Source organism: Anneissia japonica, unplaced genomic scaffold, assembly GCF_011630105.1.
Source record: "Anneissia japonica isolate Jap-2015-1 unplaced genomic scaffold, ASM1163010v1 scaffold287754_len4335492_cov202, whole genome shotgun sequence".
Lineage (NCBI taxonomy): Eukaryota > Metazoa > Echinodermata > Crinoidea > Comatulida > Comatulidae > Anneissia > Anneissia japonica.
This window is the reverse complement of record NW_022705543.1, coordinates 606806-624222: the sequence shown is the minus strand read 5'-3', so window position 1 is coordinate 624222 and position 17417 is coordinate 606806. Positions and strand designations below refer to the sequence as shown.

At 34.7% G+C, this 17417-nt stretch overlaps 1 protein-coding gene across 1 annotated transcript; it reads right to left on the bottom strand.

The window, feature by feature from the left end:
* Positions 1 to 1486: 1486 nt before the first annotated feature.
* Positions 1487 to 15767, bottom strand: LOC117105832. The gene is made up of 4 exons (XM_033247129.1): positions 13722 to 15767; positions 12608 to 12635; positions 10302 to 11219; positions 1487 to 4138 (listed from the first exon to the last, which is right to left on the bottom strand). The coding sequence occupies exons 1-4, from the start codon at positions 14435 to 14437 to the stop codon at positions 3221 to 3223; spliced, it is 2580 nt and encodes an 859-aa protein (XP_033103020.1). The 5' UTR covers positions 14438 to 15767; the 3' UTR covers positions 1487 to 3220.
* Between the last annotated feature and the right edge of the window lie 1650 nt (positions 15768 to 17417).

Genomic DNA, 17417 nt, shown 5'->3' with positions numbered 1-17417 from the left:
TTGAAATTCTCAATCTCTCTGGTAACAGAATTTGTTTCTTTAAGGTAAGATATAGACTTGCCAGAAGTCACTAATTTATTGATTAAATAATTTCAGGTAGCGCCACCAGTGTCTGTCCTTGTTTATGTTAAAAAAGTATGAAATGCTATTACTAATATGGATCGCCTTTGGTACCAAAATAATTTATTTTTAATAGTTTTCACTGATTAAGACAAAAATTCTGTAGTGTTTTCCTGATTTTACAACAGACATATCTTTAATTAACAATAATCTATCTTCCTTTCTGATTTTCAGCAGCTTGGACAAAACGCAGCAGTTCCATTATCTAATAGCCTGAATGTCTTCGAAGAGAAAAGAATTGAAGCTTCACTTTACAAGGCTGGAAAAACGTCTTACGCTGATCCATGCCCCTTTCACTATGGACCATTGTACGTCTGCAAAGTATTCTTTGGCAAAAGTATTCCAGCGTTAGATCTTAAAATGGGGTAGGTTTTAACATATTTTTCTTTGTTAAGCACAAGAAATCATGTCAGTTACTGTAAATAGCAAGAAAACTTTAATTTTGAAGAGTATGGTGCTCTAAGTTTCATTATGAAGCTTGGAGTTATCCTTAAAAAATTATCAGAGGATTTTAAGCAAGGACCTGGAAATTTGAAGGCAATTAACCACCAAGCTAACGCTTAACTTATCTTGAACCAAAAGCTAACAGTATGCAGGCATGTCCACTTCCAAATGCAGTCTTTAAAATTACGACAGGTACAAGCAAGGAGTATAGAATTGCAAGGAGTCTGCCTGCCCTGATTTTGTATGCATGAAATGAAACATTAAAAAAGTACTACCATTAGATAGCGTGCTCCCTATTAGAATTTGAATCAAGTTTGGAAAGTTCGATGCAAATACCTTTTATGTTCTTTTGAAGAATGGCCTCTAATTTAAGTGGTAGCACTTTTTGAGATAAGATTTTTTTTGAGAGTCAGACCTCTTGCAGATATACTCTTTCGTACAAGGATAACTGAAACTATTACAGGACTTGAACTGATACTTCTGAAATTAAGGGCCAGAACATTCAGCCATCATATTTTGACACACTTGTGTAATATTGTTATGAAGTATTGCTATTTGGTTATGGCGCCATCTATAGTTTGTTTTTGAATTAAACAGTTTGAATATACAAAATGGTTGTCGATAGGCATACTCATTTCAAAAAACTCACCATACTAATTATGTTTGACTAAAAGCTGAAATCTATTTTTATTAATATTATATAGATGTTTGTTCTTGTTTTTTTATTCTGTTTTCCAACTTGCAAAGAGTTTTATCCAAGGGCTGATTCTGTCTTCCATCCAGAATCGTAAACCAGAACTGCCATGGACTTGACCCCTCATTGAAGTGGTGCGAATGCAGCCCCAGACAATGTGAGTGATTGTTCTTTGATCATGAGATAAAATACCAGAATACATAATTGATGTTGAGTACAAAACAAAGATAAGTTCATTTTAACTTTATTTTTTGCACAGAATTCAGTAGCATGTAAACAAGTATTGTAATCATTATTTTAAGTTAACAGTATCTGCATATTTGCATACACTCACTCAGTTTATAGTCAGCAGGCATTTCAAAATATATGCAATGCTACGCCACATCAGCCAATCAAATAATAATAATCAATTGTTGGTACAAAACAATACAATACTTTCTATATTTTGATAAGCTCTTTGAATAGAATTAACATACTGGTTTTCCAAGACATCCAGCTTTGGTAAATATAAGTTTAAATACATCAAAATGATAAGAAAGAGGTTAGATAATTATGCAGAAAAAGAAGAAATTTAAAAGTTAAGATCAACTTTATCAATAATTTGGTTTTTTTAGGAACATCTACTGGCAGGTAGATCTATAAATGAGATGTGTATAAACCAACATTTTGCCAATTATATAAGTGTGGTAACCCCCTAGAAATTAAATAGAATAGTAAGCATAACCTAACTACACATTTTTAATTCTCTTTTGGTTGAGTAAGTGTTCATAAAGTAAACTGATATTTTGCATCTGTTCTTTACAGTATACAGATAATAAAGAAGTAAATCTCTTTTGTTTTCACTCCTCAAGAACAATTGGGATCCAAAATGACTATGAAAAAATTGATAATAAAATTTTCAAAAATGCCCTGAGTTTCATATACGGCAGATACGATAAATTAATTTTTAATTTTATGAATATTAACATAGTGGTTCTTTAGCCTTTCTTTCAGAACACTTAATACATCACATGATTCCAATTGAAGGTTTCCTATCAAATCCACAATATCAAATTTTCTTTCAACAAAAACTGTTGTATTCTTATATATAGGCATGATGTGATGTTATCATGACCATATTTAGGCACGTCACATGTTTATGATTGTCAAATATAATTTGATAATCCAGAAAGGGCTTTAAACTTTATAATCAAATTTGGTTGTGTACAGGACCCTCATACCTCACCTTTCATCTCAATGAATGAACTCAAGCAAATGGAAAAGAATAAGCTTCTGGAGCAACCACAAGATGCAACCATTGATGATGATGTGCTAATGAAACCAATCGTGAAACCAAGGCCTAGGTATAATAAACTATTTTTGTTAAAGTCCCCCATATAGTTACATTACAAATGATATGGCTGTTGACTTTTGAACATGGTATCTGCTCATGTGATAGCAGTGTGATTGTCATGTGATGGACATTCTATGACAATCAAGTGCATCACAGCTAAATCCTATAGAGTGCTCAGGGTAGGATTGGAATATTCCCATATGATATTATTTCATTTGGACTACCATAGTATTAACTGAAACGTTAATTTTCCAGCAAGATGATTAAAGCATTGTATATAGAAAAAAGTAGATAAATATAGAAGAATAAACATGACTAGCAGCATATTGTGTTGTATCAAATCTATTTAATTGGGGAACACAACATAATTGCATTCTTAATTTATGAGCTCTGAAAATGCAGTATAGCATTTGACCTGCAATTGTGCTGAAATTACTTTTGAAGTTGGTTATTAAATATTAAGAACCCAATAGAAAATTAGTATGCATTCATACCAATTGGCACTTGAACAATTTTTATTTCTTTACATGCACATCTGTAGTCACATAAGGAATGTGTTTGTTTTATACTATAGTTGTCTAAATACAAATTGTGTAAAACAAAATAGCATGGATTGATATGCAAGTGGCTTAGATTTCATAAATTAGGAACCCTGTGAATGAAGTGTGCTCCTGATGAGAATAAATATTATTTTGTGAAGAGGATGCGGTTGCAAACTGTATCCAAACCTTATCATTGATCTGAAGTTGAAGGGTTGCTGTCTGACCAGCTTGACCATAGTTGCTTGACTCCTCATAGCTTTCTACAATAGTTTGGTCATTTTTTCTCAACTCAATCTTTCCAACACTCTTTTCATGAATATGATAACTGTAACTGAAGAAGTACACACCTGGGATGGTGCAGGTGAAGACACCTGTACTTGTATCGTAATTACTGCCAATATTTAGTTTCACACTATTTAGTTTGATTTTGAGATCACTGTAAGGGACTTCAAATGTATTTCTAGTATCTACCACGGTGAAAGCAGATCTCCTTTGCACAGGGGCAGAGCCTACAGGTCCAGGGCTGCCTGGCATCCCTATTGGACCAGTCTCACCTTTTTTACCTTTTAGCCCAATTGCACCAGGAACACCTACACCAGGTGATCCATGTGAACCTTTTTGTCCAACTGGACCTGCTGGTCCTAACTTTCCAGGAAAGCCTGATTCTCCTTTTTTTCCTTTTGCTCCAATTATACCTATCTCCCCTTTTTCTCCTTGAATTCCTTTTTCTCCACTGTTGCCTGAAGTACCTTTAGGCCCCTGTTCACCTGTCTGTCCTGGTAATCCTGGAATTCCATGTTCTCCATTCTGACCTGGTATACCATAACCAGGTGTGCCAGGCGTTCCTGGGTGTCCTGGGCAGCAGCTGTGGCATGGAACATTTGCTTGAATGTGTTGGTTTGCATCAGTGTCATTAGCTACTGGTTGTCCAAGTACAACTGGAAATTGTAGCAGAATGTTTCCAATTAAAAGCCAAAGGAACAGCTTGGTAGCACTTAAATTCATCTGGAAGTGTGAATAAAATAATAGATATCTTTTTTTTTTTAATTCTTTGTTTTTGGATATAAACCAACATAGTAATAGATTTTCCTAACTTGAATTTCAGAGAAGTTATTTCAGCAAGTTAAATAAGGTGCTGAATCCTAGTAAAGTAACCAAACTCCTCCTGAGTAGGTGAATTTTGCCAATCTATATTTTAAGCCAAATTACACAAATCAGCAGTGATGTTGATAGTCTGTGAGTGAGATTCTTGCAGCTGTAGACACAATAAAGATGTAGGCATCATGTAGATTCACTGGGACAGAGCAGCTACCCTGTCAATAGCATACCCCTTTCAATATTTACATTGGCATGGCTGAAGCGCTGGCAGCCCCCTACCCTGATATGCAAAGAGAATATCCACAATACACTGTTAGGCTTTATTTTTGTTGTGCCAGAAATATGAAAGCTACATGTATGAAACTCACATATGACGTAGTTGCATATATTAGGAATTGACAAAAAAATATAAATCTAGAAAATTAAATTTTTATTCAATTTTAAAGTTAGCCTAAGAAAGAGATACAGTTGAATTATAACTAATTTACAACACTAATTTTCATTGCAAAAACAATTGTTTTATAATAGGAAATCAACAGGATATTGTTTCATTATTCAAGCACAATGTTAATGCCCAAATACTTTTTTTTTCTTTTGTAAATATGAGCTTTTATGAACAAGATAGAATAGCATGAAGTGTTAGAAATCAGGGTGTAGGCTGTATGGTATAGATTAGAATCCTATGAAAATGCACTAAATTGACATTGTATTTATAATCACATGCACTAGACCTATCTATATGAGTGTCCATTCTAGATATTGAGACAAAATAATTAGGTTTGTAATTGTTCCGAAGATGTCAAAATATAAATTTTATTTTGTGACTACTGTACAGTAGTTTGATACAATGGAAAAATTAAATTTCCCCATTGGGGCCACAATGGAAATAGGTTCATATGTTAATTTAATACATGTTACTTTTTTGTGCTTTTGTTATATAATTATATATTTGTATATTTTTAGATTTCATATCTGAGAATTTCGAATAAATAAATAGAAAAAAGTCTCAAATCATAATAGGGGTTAATATTGATTTGACCATTTTGCACACTCAGAAAGTGTCCTTGTCTCCTTAATAAGGGTAGTCCCCTTAATAGTGGTTGGCAGTAGTGTTAAAATATAATATTCCTTGTCTTCTGAATAAGGGTTGGCCCTAGTGTTTAAAGCTAATTGAATTTCCACTTGTTTCACAGAGGGGTGTCCACTGAATAGAGGTGTGACAAAGGAGGTGTTCTACTCTATGTTTGCAATAAAAGCATCTGTCAGGCAGATATACTGTAGCAGTCTATTCTAACACTATATGCAAAGTAGCAAAAATAAACCATTAACCTGGCTTTGAATCTAAACCTATACTATAGTTTTTGTCAGAAAAATTATATATTTTTAATAGTTCTTCAACATACCTTATTTTGAGAAAATGATCCAACCGTTCTTCTGGTAATCTAAAATTACTTGTCTGTAATTGTACTGTAACTTGGGATTTGCTTCCTCACAGTGTTATGTGCTAGGTGAAAATGAGAATTTTGACTTTGAGTTGAAACCCTTAATCCTAACTACATTTATAAAAATGATTCATTGTCTTGGTAGGGGATGGGAAAATGTTAAAGATCAACTTGCATATTGCATGTTTTGAACTTGAGTTTAAGCCTCCATCCAAATGTTTATGTATACAAGACTGTGTTTACGAGTGTTTACTGAAGTTTTTCTCTGTGCACATGACGGTTCAACAAGAGTGTAGTTTTTAGAACTTTGTTTTGAAAATTAACATATTCTGTCTTTCTATCTAGCAATCTATTTTTGTCATGTCTATGTCATGATAAATACTGATGAGGACATTTGTATATGGTGCACAAATGGGTGATTCTATTATTGTGTAGGGGTAGCAAACATCACAATTGAAATTCCACATATCCACTCTGTTAACTCAGCACCTAGACTTTATGCACATCTTAGCAGGCACCCATTTGTACAAGGAGAGAGGCAAACATATAATGAGAAATTACTGTAAAATTATGGGGATACTGTTAGGGGAATAATTACCAAGTGAGCCATTAGTACAGGTCTCACAATTGAAATTCTACATATAAACACTCAGTACCAGAATTCATTTACATTTTAACCCATTACATGGAGAGAGGCAAACATAATGAGCAATTACAGTAAAGTTATATATGAGGACACTGTCAAGGGAATAATAATTATTATGTACTGAAGTTTTCTATAATCCAAAAAAGATATAAAAAAAACTTATCATGGATTGGTGACAAGCAAGCATATGGCTTAGGTTTCATAAAGTAGGAGCCCTCATAAAGAAGAATTACCCTGTCCGAATAAATTCTTTGAGAGAGTGTGTTGTCAAACTGTTCCCAAACTTCATCATTGATCTAAAGTTGAATAGATTCTGCCTGACCACCTTGACTGTACTGGGTAGGTCACTCTTAGCTGATGACAATGTTTCTTCCATTTTTTCTCAACTGAACAATTCCAGAACCCCCTTTACGAATATGATAATTGTAACTGAAGAAGTACACACTTGTGGGTGCTGGCGAAGACACCTGTACCTACATTGTAGTTGCTGCCAATATTTAGTTCCACTAGATTTAGTTTGATGATGAGATCACTTGTGGATGAGATCACTTGTGGGGGCAATCACGGTGAAAGCACATCTCCTTTGCACAGGGGCAGAGCCTACAGATCCAGGACTGCCTGGTATCCCTATTGGCCCAGCTTCACCGCATTCACAGTCCAATTGCACCTGGAACACCTACACCAGGTGGTCCATGTGAACCATTCTACCCGACTGGACCTGTTGGTCCTAGCTTTCCAGGAATTTAAAGGCAAGTTACCACCAAGCTAAATGCTGCACTCATCTTGAACCAAAGCTAACAGTATGCAGGCATGTCCACTTCCAAATGCAGTCTTTTTAAAATGTGTACATGATGGGCAGTGTGACCACTCACGATTTTTGATATACCCAATTTCTGGGTTGAAATTACCCAAGATTCAGCAAAAATTTCCCAAAATTACCTAAGCTTCCTGAAAATGCATTAAAATTCGAAAAATACGTGTTTTTCGCATGTATAGTTTCCCTTTTAGTTCAATTTATAAACCAATTTTTTATTGTAATTGTTTGTGTTAATTATTAAAATTAATATTCATGAGGTGATAATACAGATAGAAAGATACGCCCTCAGTCGGCCAGTGTTATCAGTAGATCAGTGATATACTGTTTTATTATGTAATGCATTAATTAGTTAAGATCAATGGCAACGCAAATCACAAATAAACAATTCTGAACCCATGTTTATAGCAATTAACAGTCAATTAACAATGATATGTGCACTTCGTTGAGTTTTGCTTACTTGAATGGACTGAAATCTACTTTGTTACTTCTTAATTCTTCCTCTATGACAAAAATATTTAATTTTTATTAGCAAAAATAAAATACCCAAGGATTTGAACGGAATACCCAAGAACCCAAGACCAAGTCAAAATACTCAAGATCTTGGGTAAATACCCAAGCAGTGGTCACGCTGATGATGGGTAAAAAATAGAAACGTTGAAAAAGTACTACCATGAGACAGGGGGCATCCTATTAGAATTTAAATTGAGTTCGAAAATTAAAACATGCGTTTTATAGATGGATAGATGGATAGCATATGAATGCCTTTTTACGTACTTTTGAAGGATACCCTCTAATTTTTGGTTTGTTTTTGGGAAAAGATTGTGTTCCAACAAAACCCCAAGAGTTGGACCTCTTGCAGTTATATACTCTTTGGTTCAAGGATAACTGAAAGTATTACACAAGGGCTTGAACTAAATACTAGGGAGCTTTTGATTTGTTTGACGTCGTAATGCTAGAACGTAATCACTCATGCTTGACCGTCCTACCTGGGTCCTAAGGCGTTCTCTACATATGTACAGTAGATTTGGCCAAATAGCGTCCTAGAATCCACGCAATGAGAACTTAACATTTTTGCATGCGCACGTGACTTTTAGTGGTCCGTCATTACGTTCTACATCCTACTTTGCAAGTGAAAGCTCCGTACTTGTTAATTAAGAGCCAGAATCTTAAAGCATTGTCTACACTATCAAATTTCATCAAAAAAAACATCACATAAAATGTCATGAAACATAGAGTTGAGCATATTCAATTTTTTTTAGTACAATTTGATGATAGGTGATATGACTTCATCGTACCCATGTGTGAGCACGTCACATTTTTTTGTCATAAAATTTAATAGTGTAGACCAAGCATTTACCCATTTTATTTTGACAAACTCAACATACTTTATTATGTTCGACTAAAAGCTGAAATCTATTTTTTATCAGTTTTTTATTCTGTTTCCTGTTTGCGCAAAGAGTTTTATCCAAGAGCTGATTCTGTCGTCCATCCAAAATCACAACATAGAACTGGCACTGGTGCGAATGCAGCTCCAGGCAATGTGACTGGTTTACCTTTGATCATGAGATTCTACTACCAGAATACTTAATTGATTTTGAGTACAAAACAAAGGTAAATTCATCTGAAGTTTATTTGTATTACACACAGCATTCAGTAGCATGTAAAAATAAGAATTGTATAATCATTATCTGAAGTTACAATATCGTCTGATATTTGTATGCACTCAGTTTATAATCAGCAGGCATGTCAAGATATAAACAATGCTATGCCACATCAGCCAATCAAAGAATAATAATCAGTTTAGTTTTAAAACAAATCTGGTACAAAAGAATACAGAACAAATTTTCCTTCATTCTTTTAAGCTCTTTAAATACAATTGATGTTTTGGTCTCTCAAGACGTCCAGATTTGAAAAAATATAATATGAGTTAAAAGTACAAGAAAATTAAATGAAATGAAAATAGAGATATATAAATTAAAGTAGTATATGCAAAGCAAAGAAATTTAAAGGTTAAGAAAATAACATTACTGGCAGGTAGATTTATGAGTGAGATACGTACCTGACCAATTGTTGCTAATTATGGAAGTGTGAATCCAGTATATATTAACAAAATAAACTGATATTTTGTATATGTTATTATATTCTCAACCAGTAACACTTCTTTTCAGAACTATCTATGTGGTGTACCATAAGAATTAATATTTCGCCATGCAAAACTTCAAACAATATGTTAATACAGTTTACAGATAACAAAATAACGAAGGCATGGGCTCTTATTTCCTCTCTCAAGAACATTAAAAATCGGCTAAAATTGAAAATTTGCAGAAACGCCATGAGTAGATACCGGCGCTATTCATCAATTATTAATTTTATGAATATTATTAACATAGTGAATCTGCAAATTTTACCTTTCTTTAAAAAAAAAAATACATCACTTGATTCCAAGTAAAGGTTTTCTTAAGCAATCAAATCTACATTATCAAATGTTCCTTGAGGAAAATGATTTTGTTAAAGCCCCCGTATGTTTACATTTACAAATGATATATGGCTGTTGACTTTAATGTGGCATTTGATCATGTGATAGCAGTGTGATTGTCATGTGATGTAATACATTCTAATGACAATCAAGTGCATCACAACCAATCATATAGATGGAGTGCTCAAGGTAGGATTAGAATGGGCTCATATTAAATGATTACATGAACATGTGGGACTACCATAATATTAACAAAAAGTCTAACAAGATGATTAAAGCATTGTATGTACAGTAGGTAAAGGAGGCAGGAACAGGTAGTAGAATAACGTAACTAACAGCATAATTATTGTGTTAAATTGTGTCAAATCCATTTAATTGGGAAAACAAACTTTTAGATTCATACATTAGATATGAATTTTGAAACAGCAGTGTAGCATTTGACCTGTTATTGTGCTGAAATTGCTATTGAATTTTGGTCATTAAATAAAGAATCCAATAGAAAAATTAGTATGCATTCATACCAGTTATGGGCACCTGAACTTAACTAAATTTTATTTTGATTTTTTTGATTTTTTGTTTCTTCTACATGGACATTTGTATTCGCATAAAGAAAGTGTTGCATACTGTTGTCTATAATCCAAAATCTGTAAAACTACTTGGCTATGAGTTAATATGTGAATGGCTTAATAGGTTTCATAAAGTAGGAATCCTGTGAAAGAGGTATACCGATTCTTATCAGAGTAAATCTTTCTTGAGGTTATATGGTCAAACTGGAGCCAAACTTCATCATTGATCTGAAGTTGAATGGTCGCTACCTGACCACTTTGACCAAACTGCTGCACGCTAGGCTTCTCATAGCTGCTTACAATGACTTTTCCATTTTTTTTTAACTGAACAAGTCCATAATAATCTCCATTAATTAAGTAACTGTAACTGAAGAAGTACACACCTGTGATGGTGCAGGTGAAGACACCTGTACTTTCATTGTAATTACTGCCTATATTCAGTTCCACAGTATCTAGTTTGATGATGAGATCTCCAGTGGAGGGTTGAATAACTCCTTTAGATTGTACCACAGTGAATGCAGATCTCCTTTGAACAGGGGAAGAGCATACAGGTCCAGGACTGCCTGGCATCCCTATTGGACCAGCTTCACCCCTTTCACCTTTCGGCCCAGTTAAACCAGGAACACTTACACCAGGTGGCCCAAGTGAACCTTTCTGCCCAACTGGACCTGCTGGTCCTAGCTTTCCTGGAAAGCCTGGTTCTCCTTTGTTTCCTTTTGCTCCAATTATTCCTATTTCCCCTTTTTCTCCTTGAATTCCTTTTTCTCCACTGTTGCCTGAATCACCTTTAGGCCCCTGTTCACCTGTCTGTCCTGGTAATCCTGGAATTCCATGTTCTCCATTCTGACCCGGTATACCATAACCAGGCATGCCAGGCATGCCAGGGAGTCCTGGGCAGCAGCTGCAGCATGGAAGATTTGCTTGTATGTGTTGATTGGCATCAGTATCATTAGCCACTAGTTGTCCAAGTACAGCTGGAGATTGTAGCAGAATGTCTCCACTCAGAAGGCAAAGGAGCAGCTTGATAGCATTTAAATTCATCTGGAAGTGTGAATAAAATAACAAATGTCTTTTTTTTTTATATCTGTCTTGGATATAAATTAACAGAAGCAAAATTTTGTAACTTGAATTATTTTAGCAGGCAAAATTGGGTGCTGCTATTAAATTCCCTCACATCTTTTTAGTAGGTCAGTTTTGCCAGTCTACATTTTAAGCCAAATTACACAAATCAGCAGTGATGTAGATAGTCAGTGATTGAGATACCTGCAGGTGCAGACACAATATAGTTGTAGACATAATCACTGGGACAAGGCAATGCGACATTGTTCATCCAGAGTATTCTGGCAGACACTACAAGATGTATGGCTGTCAGTGTCAAACTCAATACCAGACAAGACAATGCTTGACCAGACTTGAGTCTAATTTTAACAGACATGGAAGACACATAGTTTGATCAGATATAAGTACAATAAAACCTTTATAAAAGGGGACATCCTGTGGATCAAAAAATGTGTCCCCTAAAATAGGGGTGTCCGCAAACCAAAAAATGTGAAATATGGGTGTTTTAACATGTTTTTGTACAATATGACATAGATTCTTTGTAATTTTATTTTAGCTTAAGAATGAGGTATATTGAATTTTAACTAATTTCTATCAGTAGTTTACATTGCAAAAACAATTAATTTATGATATTATATCAACAAAATTGTTATTAAAACAACAAAAGTTGTATATTTTCCCAATATTGTTTCAGGATTCACGAGCAATGTTAATAACCAAATATTCTTTTATAAAAATATATTGAGCTCAATGCACATGAAACAATAGCATGAATAGAGTTATAAATCAGGGCACAGGCTATGTGGTATAGATCCTATATAAAAGTACACAAAATTGACAAGATTTTATTTAGAAGTAAGTAACACAGGCCAATGTTTATTCTAGATATTGAGAGGAAAAAATCTGGTTTGATTGGTGAAGTTTATTGCTCAAAAATGTGTCAAAATATAAATTGGAATGAATTTTTCTTTCGGTAAGTACTGTACAATAGTTTGATACAATAAAATAAATTATTAAAGTGTCCCATAATAAGGGTTTAATAATTATGTATTGATTTGACCATTTGGCACATTTAGAGAGTGTCCGCGTCTCCTTAATAAGGGTGGTCCCATTTAGTCTTTGGCCATAGTGTTAAAAGATGATTTTATTCCCTATCGTTTCATGGAAATGGTGTCCACTGAATAGTGGTGTCCCCTAAATAGGGGTGTCCCAAAGGAGGGGTTCTACTCGATGTTTGCAGTAAAAGCATCTGTCAGGCAATCATACCGTGAAAAATATACCATTAAGTCTACGACTGACTTTGAATCTAAATCTATACTATATTGTGTCACTAAAATAATAACAATATCTTCAATATTTCTTCAACATACCTTATTCTTAGCAAATGATGCAACTGTTCTTCAGACAATCAAAATGAACTTGTCTGTAATTGTACTGTAACAATTGATTGGCTTCCTTACAGTGTTATGTACTAGCTGCAAATGAGAATTTTGACTTGTGTTAGGACCCTCAATCCTAACTACATTTAAAAAATGATTTATTGTCTTGGTAGGGGATGGGAAAATGTTAGAGATCACCTTGCAATTTGCTTGTTTTGAACTCTAGTTTAAGCCTTCCTTCAAATGTTTATGTATAACAACCATGTGTTTACGAGTGTTTACTGAAGTTCTCTCCTCTGTGAACATGATAGTTCAACAAGGTTGTAGTTTCTAGAACTTTGTTTTAGAATTTGGCACAATGCAAAACATGTTCTATCTGTTTTTCTATCTATTTTTCATGTCTTTGTTATGATGAATACTTATAAACTGATGAGAGCATTTGTATATGGTGCACAAATGGGTGATTCTATTATTTTTTTAGGGGTAGAAAATATCACAATTGAAATTCCACATACAATATCCAGACTGTAAACTCAGCACCAGACTTTATTCATGTCTTCACAGACCATTTATACAAAGAGTGAGGCAAACTTATATGGTAATGATAATTTACTGTAAAATTTTGAGGACACTGTTTATTGGGAAATAATGACCAAAATAGGAATATTAATGCATGGAAAATTGCGTGGAGGCAAGTTTTGAATAATAATAGTAATAGTTCATTCTTATATAGCCCATATAAGCAAGTTTCGATGCACTGTACATAAAAATCAGAAGATGGATGCACATTAATGGTAGCTCCTCAGGTCACTATTTTTCCAATCAGTACCTGAGAAACATATTGCACTTTAATTGTCAAGACGCAGTAAAATGAGTTCACAGGCACAGCAGCATAGTAGGCTCTTAGGATAGCATGCACTAAGTAATTATTGTTTGTCAGAGATAGAAAAAAACATTAAAAGTAACCATGTTATTCAGATATATTTTATTCAGAATTCATACAATTGAATTGTAAAGTACATTACATAAGTATAAAGATAGACAAAAGTATTAAATATATTAAAATTTGTAAAAGGTTAAGAGAAAAAAAAATCATTTTTTATACTTATTATAATAGAGGCTGGCTGCCTGACCAAATTGACCATACTGGCTAGGTTTCACATAGCTGGTTACAATGTTTTTTCCATTTTTCCTCAACTGAACAATTCCAAAATCCCCTCCACGAATATGATAACTGTAACTGAAGAAGTACACACCTGGGATGGTGCTGGTGAAGACACCTGTACTTACATTGTAGTTGCTGCCAATATTTAGTTCAACAAGATTTAGTTTGATGATGAGATTGCTCGTGGAGAGTTTAATATATCCATTAGTGCCTATCTCGGTGAAAGCACATCTCCTTTGCACAGGGGCAGAGCCTACAGGTCCAGGACTGCCTGGCATCCCTATTTGACCAACTTCACCTTGTTCACCTTTTGGTCCAATTGCACCAGGAACACCTACACCAGGTGGCCCATGTGAACCTTTCTGCCCAACTGGACCTGCTGGTCCTAGCTCTCCAGGAAAGCCTGGTTCTCCTTTTTTACCTTTTGCTCCGGTTATACCTATCTCCCCTTTTTCTCCTTGAATTCCTTTTTCCCCACTGTTGCCTGAATCACCTCTGGGCCCCTGTTCACCTGCCTGTCCTGGTAATCCTGGAATTCCATGTTCTCCATTCTGACCGGTATACCATAACCAGGTATGCCAGGCATTCCTTGGAGTCCTGGGCAGCAGCTGTGGCATGGAATATTTGCTTGGATGTGTTGGTTGGCATTGTTTCATTGTCTTGGTAGAGGATAGGAAAAGGTCATCTCCATCCCCTACCAAGACAATAAATAATTTGAAATCTAGTGAGGATTTAGGATCTTAACTCAAAGTCAAAATTCTCATTTGCTTGAACTCTAATTCAATAACAAACGATTTGTAAGTTGACCTTCAACTTTTCCCTATCCCCTGCAAAATCATTTTTTAATGTAGTTAGGATTGAGGGTCTTAACTCAAGTAAAACATTTGTTTAGAAAACAAACAATTTGTAAGTTGATCGTTCTTCCATCTCCAACAAAATGAAAAAAAAAAATCATTTTTAATGGAGCTATGATTGAAGGCCTATGTCATAAATGACTTTGGAGAGGGCATTCATATGGTGCACAAGTGGGTAATTCTGTTATCTTTCAGTGATGTTGAATTTGAGTTTATCCAGGTCATTTCAGTTATTGACTACGGTACATACGTACCAAACATCACCATTGAAAGTTTTTGTTGTCATACAGATCAGGGCACATGGGGTGCCAAACTGAAGGGGTCGTCAAACTGAAGTGGTGCCAAACTGAAGGGGGTGCCAAAATGAGCACGAACAAAAAATTATATAGGGCATTCCAAAACCAACAACAGTGGCCAAGACAATGACTTTTTAATACACATATTCATATTCTCCACATTATAAGATTTAAAATGATTTACTGAAATCGACTTATATCAAAGTGAAAATATTATGACTTCTGTGTACTAAATTATCAACTGCCACAATCTTATGTTCATTACTCAGCTTAACATTTAGTGACAGTGTGCTGGTTTTGGCATGGCATGCCTCATATATTCAGTGTCGTATCTAGGGGGTGCGGAGGGGCACGCCCCAAAAAAATTACTTGTGCCCCCCCCAATCATAGACTAGTAGTTAAGAATCCCCATATTTTGCGAATTGGTGCCCCTCAACTGATCATCAAGCCGGCCCCCCTCTCTTATTAGCACCCCCATTTAAAGACCTCTAGATACGCCACTGCATGTATATTATTACAGTAGCTACATATTCACATTACAGTTTTGAATGTTTGCATGTTTTTTAGATTGATAAAGTTAACTGAGGAATTGATCATGCAATGTGCCAACACCAACTCGTTGCTGGGTCTGACAGTGTTGAATCTGAATGGTAACAGCCTAGCAAAGTTGAAGCATGTGGCCACGTTGGCATCCCTCAAGAAACCAGTACCAGCCATCTCTTGTATGCCCACAACGGCAGCTGTATGAACCACCCCCTACTTGTCTCGAAAGATATACTGGGTTCTTTATAGAGCACACGAGCCATTGTGTCCACTAAGCTAGAAGACATCTCACATGGTATCTATTATTATTATTTATTAATTAATATTATTATTATTTATTAATTAATATTATTATTATTTATTAATTAATATTATTATTATTACTATAATTGGCTTTTCCCAGCAGTACTGGGAAAAGCCATTTTTGTTCTGATTTTTTTTTTCTTTTTTCTTGCATATATTTTTCCTATCTTTTTGCACTGTTTTTTTCTGGCCGTCACTTTGGTCACTTCCCATGCTTAAAATTTTTCCATGCTTTGCCGAAGCATAGGCCATATATCAAGGATGTGCCTCCTAATATTTAGTGTCGGGAACTTTCAGGAAAGTTTAACCAAGTTATAAGGAAGATAGTATTATGTGTTGGTGACGAATCAGTCAAGGGTGTACATTGGAGGGTCATTTAAATTCCTTACGTCCCTGTTATAGATGGATAAAAATGACACTTTGCAGAATAGTTTTTCGTGTTGAAATGAAGAAATGATCCAATTTTGGTGACGATCTGCAGTAGGGTGTAGATGTGAGGACCATTTAAAGATTTTTTGATGACAGTTGATTAAATTATTTAAATGCAATTTGTGTTTTCTAAAGCATTTAAACCAGTTACAGGTAGGTTAAACTAAAAACTACCATGATATGCGTGAACAATTTTGCTTTCAGTCATTGAATCGCTATGAACTGAAAATGCACGTTCCTTTGCAAGGTCGGCCCATACAGTGCGCAATGGTTATGGGTCACGATGTACCTCGCTATTACCATTGCAGCCATAGTTCTCACTAATAACGTCGCAGTGAACTTGGTTTTTGTTGTTTTTAAAAAAAAATGTTTTCCACTTCATTTTTTCCTACTTCATTAAAATGTTATTGGTTTTCCATGTTTTTTTAACTTTATACCTTTTAACGACTTCTCTTTTTTTTACAATTTCAACTTCATTTCTCATTAAAGCAATGGGGAAAAGCCCTATGTTCTGTTGTTCAGACAGACATAGTAAGTCTAGTTATTATTTTCATTATCATCTATTTGCTCATTTTTAAAAATAACCATATCATTGATGCTCTATATTAACGGGTAGGCATAAAATATTTGGAGGGTTTTCTGGTTTAACAGTAAAGGTAGACCTTTCAAGGAAACTTATGCACTAATTTTATACCTCTGTATGCTCATTGCTATATATCATAGGCTGTTCTGGCCACATGCCACATATAATATGCCAACCAATAATAACATTCCTTATTTCTTTCTCTTGTAAAATGTTAACAATCAATCATTATTATTGTTTTCAAACTGTTATGAGCATGTATAGTATAATAATAATACTGTAAGAGTAGTGAACATTGCAGTAGTAGTAAATTTATATGATGCCTCTTTATTATTTTCGCGACAAAAATTTAGTTTGTCAATCATTTGAATCTTTTTTAAATATTCATGAGCCTACTACTTAAGCACTGCATCTGAACCATGCCAATGTACAAAATGTTTAGCCATGCTCCAGAGGAAAAAAAAAGGTTTTGATATATTGTACAACTGATTTTTCTAAGATACAAAAAGCATATTTGACGAAAAACTCGGGAGCAGAGATAGATTTTTTTGTGAAGTATGCTTTTCGTGTCGTAAGAAACATCAGTTGTGCAACATAGCGCAACATTTTTTCCCCCCAGAGCCTAGCT